This window comes from Nycticebus coucang, chromosome 21 (assembly GCF_027406575.1).
Source record: "Nycticebus coucang isolate mNycCou1 chromosome 21, mNycCou1.pri, whole genome shotgun sequence".
NCBI classification, from domain to species: Eukaryota; Metazoa; Chordata; class Mammalia; order Primates; family Lorisidae; genus Nycticebus; species Nycticebus coucang.
The window spans coordinates 41,791,580-41,802,663 of record NC_069800.1 but is presented as its reverse complement, the minus strand read 5'-3'; the positions used below and the strand labels follow the sequence as shown (position 1 = coordinate 41,802,663).

Sequence of the window (11,084 nt, the reverse complement as noted above, 5' to 3'; positions counted from 1 at the left end):
GGATCATGAGGAAGAGGGAGGGTCTCTGGCGGGAGCCCAGGAAGAAAGACAACGATCACAGGTCATCACAATTGTGAACTGGCTTTAATCATTTTCCTCCTTAGTTTGGGGACTTGTCAAAGGGCTCTGAGTGAAGCCCTATAGCTCTGCCCAAATCAGAAGTTCTGGAAGAAAGATATTGGGGTAGTCTAGGGAACGCCACTCTCCATTTGCCACAACTCAGAGCAGCTAATGGGTGTATAGTCTAACTCTGCAGATAACTAAGAAAACACCACCTTCTTGAGGTCACAGACTTTATTCCTACAACCACAGGCCCTGAGCATAACTGGGGCAAGAAAAGAGTTTCATCTGAGAGTTTTTCTCATAGGCAGGGCTCTGTCCAGGGGAAGGTAGGAACAGAGTGCAAGGAAGACAAGCCCCTCTGGCTCTAGAAAAAATATATCTACTCCTTCAAAGCAGCAGATTGATCTGAAAACCCTCTGGAGACTAAACCTGTCCACAGGTCTGCCCCTGGCAGACAGTACTGCCACCTGGAACAAAAGGGAGTTCAGACCCAGAACAGAAGCAGCAAAGTATTTAAAAAATAATAATCAATTATTTCTGGACTCATAAACCATTATTTCTAAGGGCAAGTACATGCCCAGTATAAGGACTGGTGCTTCCTGAGAGAGCTGATAGGACTACACAGTTGTCTCCCTGCTTTAGTTAATCTAGGCGCTCACGTGCCCTCTGAACATTTAACTTGTGTTGGAGAGGTAGCCTTTATATCTCTGTTCTGGGCCGTGAGAACTCTGCAGTTTGGGGGCATAGCAGTCTGAGGTTGACCTGGGCCCTGTCCCTTCTGAAATGGCAGTCAAAGAAAGTTTTCTCCATCTAAGGACAAAGCTGGTTTTCAGTCCCAGACAGCTGGTCAAGGGAGGTGTAGTGTGGGTCAGCCTTGGCCCTCTGCACTTCTGAGGCAGGGGAGAAAGGATGGACAAAACTTCAGAGAGCCAAGCTGGGGGAATCCTGGGTAAAGGACAGGATCTTGTTCACTGTGTAGTCAGGCACCGGTGGCTGAAGAGGTGATTGATGACAGATGGGTCAGCTACAGTAGACATGTCCCCTAGGTCATGGTCATTCTGAGCAATCTTCCGAAGCACTCGCCTCATGATTTTTCCTGGGGACCACAGGCCTCTGGTTACTTGATGACAGCACTGACCCACATTAACCCTGCCAAAGACTTTCATCCACACACACCGTGCCACTACCAGGCCTTGACCCATCCCAATCCCTAGAGACCTCTGAACATACCTGAGCGTGTTTTAGGCAAGCCAGGTGCATTCTGGATATAGTCCGGTGTGGCAATGGGGCCAATTTTTTCTCTAACTATAACCAACAAATCATCAAAACATTTCTTTAGCACCCTTAGCCAGACTTCCAAAAACCAAGATAAAGATGGCTTTGTTCCCCACCTGTTTCCTCAAGGCCCTGCCTACCCAGTCATTCTCAGGTCCACCTCTTTCTCTCTCTCTCCCTCCCTACCCCCACCGCCACCCCCGCCCGCTTCCACTCCCACACCTCCCTTTCATAATGTCTCTTTTCTCTTTCATTTTATCTTAACCTGCCTTCATGAAACTTAGGTTCTAGAATCAACCTGCTACTTTAAATTCCACCTTTCTAGCAGTGTGGTCTTGGACAAGTAATTTCACTCCTCTAAGTCTGTTTCTTCATCTTTAGAATGAGGGTAACATCAGGATCCATTTCACAGGAAAGATTGTAGGGATTAACTGGAGTAATGCATTTAAAGCACTTATCCTGATGGATGACACAAAGTATTCTAAAAATGTTGGTTATTATTATCCCAGTCAAGAATAAATGGGAAGAGGGCAATCAGTCCATGGGACCCCCTAGGATCTGTTCGTGGTTTGGGGAACAGCTTGCTCCAACCCCTCTCCCCAAACTAGGCCTTCAAGACAAACTCTGTAGTCCCTGCCCAGGAAGGCTCCTCACTCTGCTTCTTGAGCTCCTCGGTGAGGGTGGGGCTGAAGGTGTGGCCATCACACAGGGTAACAAAGCAGTAGAGGCATTCACCCTTCACAGGATGAGGGTGGCCCACCACAGCTGCCTCTGCAACAGCCTCATGTTCCACAAGTGCTGACTCCACCTCTGCTGTACTCAGTAGGTGTCCTTGACAAGGGAAAGGAAGTGCCATGAGAGGGATCCCAGCCTCTGCCCCAGGCCTTGGTCCATCTATCTGTTCCCACAGGTTAGTCAAATGGAGAAGGCCCTTCATTTATTCCTCACATACCATGCTTCCAGTTATCCTACCATCCCAGTTCTCTTCTAGGCACATTCCGGTGTTCATCACTCTTCCTTCAAAACCTTGGCCCCAAACTGAATGCCACATTCCATACGTGGTCTGGCCAAAGGACACTCCTGGCTCTCTCAGAAAGCTTTGGTTAGAGTTTCCAGGGGAATAGAACTAAAGAGATAGGAAGGATGTCCCGGTCCTCACCAGATACATTGAGCATGTCATCAATCCTGCCAGTGATCCAATAATAGCCATCCTGGTCCCGCCGGCAGCCTAGGAAGAAATGCACAACGTAATAAATACCCCCCAATAGGACACCTGGTCCGTATTACCAAACTGCCACGCCCACTACAACAGCCTTCTAACAAGTCTTCCTGCTTCCCTTCTTGCCCAGTGATATAGCCAGGCTCCAAGATATCCCCACTGATCTCTGCCTCGTGGTATTCATAGCCCTGCTCCATATTCTTTCTCATTGTACTAAGGTTTATCTGTGTGATCAGTAGAGTTTGGCCAGAAGTAAGTGATAGGCTATCACTTCTGAGATTAGTTTATAGAAGACACCATAGCTTCTATCTTGGTTGCATTCTCTCAGATCATTTGCTCTGGGGTAAGTCAGCTGCCATGTTGTGAGAAGTCCATGGAGTGAACTGAGGATTCCTGCCAAGATCCACAAGAGTGAGCATGAAAGTAGGTCCTCCAGGCTCAGTCAAACCTTCAGGTGATCGCAGCCCCTACCAACAGCTTGACTGCAACCCACAAGAGACCCTAAATGAGAAACACCCAGCAAAGCTGCTCACTGACTTCTAATCCTCAGAAACTGAAATATGTTATCTGTTGTCCTAAGCTGCCAACTTTTGGGGGCAATTTGTTCTATGGCAGTAGATAACTAAGACACCCACATAAAGTCTATTCTCCATAAATTAAGTAAAGTTATTTTCTAAACAATAAATCAATTCTTACCACTCCCCTGCTTAAAACTTCTAAAGGTCTCCCATCGTACTTTGAATAAAATCTGACCATGGCCCATGGTCTATTAACTACCTTTCCAATTTCATATAATACTCTTCCCTTTGCTTGCTACACTCCAGCCACACAAGCTTCATTCCATTTCTTAGACATTTCAAGCTTGTGTCTCTGCACAGAACACTCTTACTCTAGATTACCAAGGCCTGGTTCCTTTTCACCTGTTAGGTCTCTGTTCAAATGTCACATCAGAGAAGCCTTCCCTGAGGAGTCCATGTGCAGCAGCCATCACTCTATCACATTGCACTCTATCACATTACTCTGTTTATTTTTCTTCATAGTGCTCATCTCTGTCAAACATAGGTTGATCAACTTGTTTGTTGGGTTTACTGTCTGTCTCCCTTTCCTAGACTGCAAGCCCCATAAGAACAGAGATTTTCACTACATTATTCATGGTAATATCCCCTGTGCTTACATCAGTGCTTGGGCATGGCAGATATGCAGATATTATGCGTGAATGGATTAGTGAATGGACAGATAGACAAACGGCTGCAAACATGGGGACACACATAGTAATATACACTGCCACATGTCCCATCTCTTTCAACACAGGAGCAAGGAAGAGGGAGACCCTCTTTCCTTATACATCAAATCCCAGATGGCACCATGCTGAGACCCTTCCTGCAATCACTCAATCCTGCTTTTACCGTTTTCTCCAGATACTTATATGTAGGACATGTTCTCTGTTCTTCACCCTTAATCAACTCTTCCTGAAAATGGGTGAGAAAGGTACATGTCTTAGTAGGAGGTGTGGAAAGGGGACAGCCAAGACTCACCATCTCCCGTAACATAGTACCCAGGGAACTTCTTAAAATAGGTGGTCTCAAAGCGTTCATGGTTCCCATAGACTGTGCGCATGATCCCTGGCCAGGGCTGCTTGAACACCTGGGGATAGAGGAAAGCATAGTGATCACATCTGCTATACTTTCTCCCTGGAAGACAATCACAACTTTGCTAAACCTGAAGGAAAGCATCCAGAATGCCATTCCTGAGACGTAAGATGAAGTGCAGGCTTTAGAGATAGATGATCCTGGCTTGGAATCACAACTGTACCATACTTGCTAGCTAGGTGACCTCAGGGAAGTAACTTTATCTCTCTGAACTTTAGGATCCTCATCTGCAAATCAGAGAAAATAATTTCTATCTTTCAAAGTTAGTGTGAAGATTAAGTTTACAGTATATGGAACTTGCCTTGCACAGTGTTTTATTAGTGACAAGCATTTAGTAAATTTGAATCTCCTCTTGGGTAATACCTCAAGAAAGCAGGTCCAGTATAATGCAAATGAAAACAGTCATATAAAAAAGCAGGACCCACACACAAGTAAATAATTATTGATGAATCAACAAAATTCTGGGGCAGCAGATTGATGGGATAGATAGAATTCTAAGCTAAGAGTTGTAAGGCCTGGATTTAAGTCCTCCCCCTATTACTAACTTGCTCTTGAGAAGTGAAATGAAGTGGGGTGAGGGGTGGCTGGTGAGGTTCCTACAAATACTGAATTTAATACAACAATCACAACAGCAGTGTTTATCTTTCTCCAACTATTATTAATAGGTTCTGTGCAAAGGCCCTCACATGGATCATCTAATTTAATCAACCAACTATAGGAGACAACGGTATTACTATAACCCTATTTTACAAATGAGAAAATTTAGGTTCAGAGTAATTAGGTAACTTATCTGAGGTCATAGAAAAGGCAGAGCCAGGATTTGAACCCAAGCAGGCTGACTCCATAGTTTACATGATTTTATCCTATTTTATGAAGCCTCCTTTTTCTAGAATGTTTGTCAAAGGAAGAGTTGGTAGTAAGTCTGAACATCAGGAATCTGAAGAGATTCTAAAAAGGTCATTATGAACTAATGGGCCAAAAGGCAGAGATGTAGACCAAGTATCCAAAGGATTTCCCCCCAGGGTCTTTCAACGGAGAACAAACCCCCAACCAGGAATCTTCAGTCCTAAGCAACTACCAAGGAGAGATTAGGTTATAAACATGGAAGCCAAGTACCCTTGGTGGACCCTTCCCCTTCTTAAAGACTGCCAAGGGCTAGGGCCTCACCAGATAACCTTCGGCTTCACCTTCCAACTCTTCCCCAGATTCATTCAGGATTGCAGGAGCTACACCAAAGAACGGGAAGGTCTAGAAGCAAACAGGAGACAAACCCAAGAAGAGGAATGAGGCAACTCTGACTCAACTCCCAAGGAGCCCCAGAGCCCCAAATTCCTCATGTATATCAGTCTAGTCTCCCACTGTCTAATTTGGCCAAATTCCCCAAGATGCTACCCCTGCTTAGCCCAGGACCAGCCAGGGGAGCTTCACTCACAGCAGAACCAGGCTTCATAGGTGTGGCACCAGGGAGGGGAGTCAGCATGTGACCACCCTGTGGAAGTCAGAGATCAGAGGTTTGAGTCAGTCTTCCCACATTGTCCCTGAGCCCCAGCCTTCTGAACCCCTCACTCACTGTCTCTGTCTGCCAGAAGGTGTCCACGATGGCGCAGCGCTGGGCACCTACCACCCGGTGGTACCACAGCCAGGCCTCTGGGTTGATTGGTTCACCCACTGTGCCTAGTACCTGCAAAGATGCCCGGCTATGCCTTGGGCGGGAAATGGGAGAGAGGAAGGCTCTGAGTAGCACTGAGAGCTAGGATATACATGCCCAGGCTCTTGTCCCTGCCCCTATTCAAGGTCAAGGAGTTGGGAAAATAGAAAGAGACTGTACAAAGGCCAGCACCCAGCTCTAAGGGATATTCATGGGGCAGCAACTAGGGAGGGGGCTCACTTGGTGACAGGCTCATCTCCATACTTCATGAGCAGACGAATGGCCGTGGGTGCTGTGTAGAACTTTGTCACCTTGTATTTGTCTACGATGCTCCATAGGCGGCTCACATCTGGGTACGTGGGGATCCCCTCAAACTGATCCCAATAAAGACTGGTCATTTGCAGTCCTTCCCAATAGTCCCTCCATTCCCCTATCATTCCCTCAGGTTCAGCATCTTGCCCTTTCTGACCAACTGTGTCTTCACACCCTGATTAGATAAGCCAAGAGACCTTCCTTATTAGGATGTATAACCCCCCACCCCAGGACTTCTCTTTCTCCAGGAAACAGATCATTGTCCAAGTTCCCCTGCCTCTAGACCAAGTATCCTTGGGAGGTAGTCACCCAGGATAGTCTTGTCCATCCCCCAGCTCTTGGCCAGGTGGCCATGAACCTCAGCTCCCTTCTCACCAAAACACTGGTGGCACCATTGGCCAGTGGCCCATAGGTGACATAGGAATGGCCAGTGATCCATCCAATGTCTGCTGTGCACCAGAACACATCCTCCGCATGGAAGTCAAACACATACTTGAAGGTTGTGGCCACATAGAGCATGTAGCCTCCAACTGTGTGAACCACACCCTGTGGGAACAATAGGGCCTCAGGTTGACGCCTTCTGCCCACTCCCACTGGCCACCAAATAGAGGCCAGGCAGAGATGGAGAAAGATCCTCCTGAAGGATTCTGGCCCTGCCAGCATCTCTTTCACAACATCCATCTCTCTTCCATCTCCTTTTCTCCATGCTCTTACATCATCTCCTTTATTATACTCATATCACACATGTATATCAGTCCATCATTCATACCTGCAACCTCAGAGTCACATAACTCTCACACACATGAACACTCCTAGCACACTCATATCTAGCAATCTCTCTATTGTGCATCTGTGTCCATACATTAAATTACACACCAGCTTACCTATCCCTACTCTAACCCTACACCGTCTCCAGGAAGGAGAGGCCAAAACTGTGTTTCCAAATGCCCATTGAGGGATATTCCAAAGTATGCAGAGAGAATAACTTAGGGATTGAGTGATACAAGGGAGAGTGACATAGCTTTCAAGTCAATAGAAGAGTCAAGAGTTTCCTTAAGTATTTTCAGCTCCTACACCATGACCTGAGAGAGGATTAGATGTTTGTAGTGCACCATGTGGAAGGAATTGAATTCTAAGAGTTCAGAGATCCCTATTCCCCGCCCCTGACCTCGAGGTGCTGGGACAGCTCTCCATCAACAATACCATATGGGCATGGGGAAAGAACATCCACGTCTGCCACATGGACTGATCCTTTCTCCCTTGCTTGTCCTATTGCTGGAGGCTCCTATCCAAGCTCTGCCCCTGCCTTTACACCACTGGTATCAATAGGGTTTCCCAGAGAGACTGGGCATCATGAAAGCCTTTACCCAAACTGTCTTACTCTAGGCCTCAGCACATGGTAATTAAGGATTTGTTTTAATTTTATTTAGAAAAGGTAATGTTACATTTCTGAAACTCAGGGTTGTAGAAAATATTCATAGTATCACATGCTTTCTCAGAAGCTCACTTCTCACCCCTGTACAACACACACACACAAACATACACACACATACACTTGCCTTAGGTTTGCCTGTGGAGCCACTGGTATACAGAATGAAGAGTGGGTCTTCGGCATCACACCACTCTGGCTCACACTCATCCCCTGCCTCTTGCATGAGTTCATGCCACCACAAGTCAACCCCTTGGTTCCATGGGATCTGCAGTATGAGAAAGACATAAATGGAAAGGGTAGAATTGTGAACAGCTCAAGATGGGGGCACGAGATAGCCTTACCTGGCAACTTGAGGGACTGGGGTGGGACAGGCAGGTGGGAGTATAAGAAAAGAGGGAGGGCTCTGGGATGAGGGGAATGGGGCAGAAAGAACAGAGCAGAAAACCCAGGCTTCGTGGGTACTCCCATCATCCTTCCCCATCTCTACCCCAGAACTTTCCTTACCTGGCCTCAGGTTGAGGAGGACCCTTTAGTTGGTCCCTTCCCATCCTTTAATTCCCAGCTGAAATGTGACTTTTTTGGAAAGGCTTTACCTGAATGCTATCTGATTAAGTCCTTCCCCCAACTCTGCTATCATTATTGATCATAGCGCCATGTTTTTTTCCCCACAGAGAACATATTTCCAGTTATTTTCTTTAGTTGTTTACTTGATTATTGTCTCCCCAACTAGGCAGTGACCTTTATAAAGGCAGTGGCATGTCTGTTGTTCTCCCACCCTCTCCACCAGATCTCCAACATCTAGCAAAGTGCCTGGCACTCAGTGAATTTTTGTTAGATGAATGACAATGCACACGCAGGTCTGCATACACACATAGGTACTATGGGATGAATGGCTCATCAGTAGGGATGCACAAACCACACAATTCAGAAATGCAAAATTAGTTAGAGCCTGCGGGTGAGGCAGGTACCTGACCCTATTAGTTAGAAGTGAAAGAAGTCAAAAGATCTTGGTACAAATACTTTTTCCTACATGTCCAGACCATTCCACAGCTGGAGATTCCTATCTGAGCCCTACCCTGGTCTTTACACTACTGGTATCAATGGGGTTCCCAGAAAGACTTTTGCTTAAGGGGGCAGGTTCTGTTTAGCAGAGAGCTTTGCTGCAAGTTGACAGAGAAGGACCAAGGTGAACTTCTCCCAGTAGATGGATGTCCCTCTATACCTGAGTGCTTTAATAATTACTTCTGGGTCAGTCACCCTAAAAATTCTCTAAACTCTCCTTTGAAACTATTTTTTTTCCTAGCTATATCATCTATTCAGTTTTTTGTTTGTTTTTGAGACAGAGTCTCACTTTGTGGCCCAGCCTAGAGTACCATGGCATCAGCCTAGTTCATGGCAACTTCAAACTCCTGGTTTGAGGAGATCCTCCTCAAGTGATCCTCCTACCTCAGCCTCCGGAGTAGCTGGGACTACAGGGCCCACCACAACCCCCAGTTGATTTTTCTATTTTTAGTAGAGATAGGTGTCTTACTCTTGCTCAGGCTGGTCTCAAACTGCTGAGCTCAAGCAATCCTCCCACTTTAGCCATAAGAGGGCCCAGCCTATATCACCTCTTTGAATACCAATTTTTTTTTTTTTTTTTTTTTTTTGTGATTTTTGGCCGGGGCTGGGTTTGAACCCACCACCTCCGGCATATGGGACCGGCACCCTACTCCTTGAGCCACAGGCGCTGCCCAGAATACCAATTTTTTGAATCTACTCTGCTGGGTGAAGTTAGATTCCCTAAATTTGTCCAAAAATTACATTGGCAGGCTCTCGTACCCTTAGCACAGTGGTTATGGTGCTAGCCACATACACCAAGGCTGGCTGGTTCAAACCCAGCCTGGGACAGCTAAACAACAACAACAACAAAATTGGCTTTCAATCCTACCCTGTTTCCCTGAAAATAAGACAGTGTCTTATTTTAAGGTGTGCTCCCAAAGATGTGCTAGGTCTTATTTTCAGGGTATGTCTTATCTTTCCTGTAAGTAGGTCTTATTTTCAGAGGATGTCTTATTTTCGGGGGAAAGGGTAGTTTTGCCATTTCCTAGCTATACGACCTTGGGCAAGTCACTTTACCTCAAGTCCCTTCCCTTAAAAATGAGGACAGTCATTCTTACCCCAATGGTCTCACAAGATTTTACAAATACCAAAAGAGAAAAGGATTATGTAGTAGACATTAAGCCTTAGATTGCCCCAAGTGATGGAGGCTGGGATGGTGAGGAAGACCGAAGAGTATCAGGAGCCACGGAGGTTAGTTTAGTGACCACTGGGAGATAAATTTAAGAGCAGTGAAGGTGGGAAGTGTTTGGGGTTTCCTTTAGTTGTCACAAAGCCCTTTCATATTCATTAAATTCCTGTAGTTCAAGGGCCTTTACTAGTAGGTAAACAAGGCATGTAAGAGAAACACCCTTAGCCCTCTAAAGGGATATCCACTAATTTACTATGTGCATATTTGGTTTTAAAACCCTGACAAATTAGAAAATGACTCTACCCAGTCCTCTTTCTGATTTGTAGTTTCTTGCATATGAGCATCATAAGAATGACAAGTTTAGTCCAAGTGGGGGTACCATTAAAAATGGTAGAAAGGAAGAAAATGAAGAGACAGAAGCTGCCTGCATGTAGAAAACATAAGAACACACTCTAATTTTCAGTGGAAGATCCATATGAGTCTATACATACATTGTCACATGGATACTTTTTTCCTTGCCAAATAAATGATCACTTGAGATGAGGGCATTAAAGTATTAAAGAAGTTGCAGTATTGCTTTGGAATAATGCTAGTCTACAGTGCTGTGACCTGTCATAGAACAGGCACTAAATACAAGTGAGGCCAAAGCATAGGTAAACTACAATGAGGGTATTCTTAGAATCTTATGAAATTGATTCCTCTGTGGGCGTGTCAGTGGAGAGCAGAGTAGAAGGGGCAGGGTACTTCAGGTGTGGAGTTGATAGCACCAGGAAGCAGAGGGAGCCAAGTTAGTGGAACAAACATTGGGACTAGGTGTGTACCTATGAGGCCCAAGGCTATGAACCAGGAAAAGGTTTGAATTTTCTAAAAGAGATGAGGAGTTGGCCTTTGTCCTTGGAGCAGGATAGCCTCAGGGAAGGCAGCTGCCAGGTATGGGAGAGGAATATGAGGGGGCTCCTGAGGTGATGTGGTTGAGGAGGGCACCTCCAAACTGTGCCAGACTCTCCCTTGAAGACTGCTTAAGGATAAAATGTTTAGAGCTCTGCTAAGATTTCTGCAGCTTTGACTTCAATTCTCAGGCCATAAACCTTTTTAAGCCTATTTTCCTGCTCATTGGTTTTTTAGTAACTGGTTGTTGTCACCTCCAGGATAACAAAATAAAAAATAAAAATCCAGGATCCTATCATCTAAAGGACTCTGGTATTAAAAATTAGCAGTTTTTAATTTATTTTCTTGTCTGCCTTTTAGAAATGCTA

General features: G+C 45.6%; 1 protein-coding gene across 2 annotated transcripts in view; it reads right to left on the bottom strand.

Annotated features, from left to right (window-relative positions):
- Positions 1-65: 65 nt before the first annotated feature.
- Positions 66-11,084, bottom strand: part of ACSS2 (acyl-CoA synthetase short chain family member 2) — a 41,972-nt gene continuing 30,953 nt past the window's right edge. For both annotated transcript variants that reach the window (XM_053573927.1, XM_053573928.1), the window contains 11 exons: positions 7,726-7,863; positions 6,542-6,712; positions 6,095-6,228; positions 5,777-5,909; positions 5,639-5,695; positions 5,374-5,454; positions 4,093-4,201; positions 2,498-2,566; positions 1,993-2,169; positions 1,294-1,368; positions 66-1,159 (listed from right to left, as the gene is read on the bottom strand). In XM_053573927.1, the coding sequence (XP_053429902.1) occupies positions 1,032-1,159; positions 1,294-1,368; positions 1,993-2,169; positions 2,498-2,566; positions 4,093-4,201; positions 5,374-5,454; positions 5,639-5,695; positions 5,777-5,909; positions 6,095-6,228; positions 6,542-6,712; positions 7,726-7,863 (1,272 nt within the window). In that variant the 3' untranslated portion in view covers positions 66-1,031. The remainder of the gene's footprint in view (positions 1,160-1,293; positions 1,369-1,992; positions 2,170-2,497; positions 2,567-4,092; positions 4,202-5,373; positions 5,455-5,638; positions 5,696-5,776; positions 5,910-6,094; positions 6,229-6,541; positions 6,713-7,725; positions 7,864-11,084) is intronic.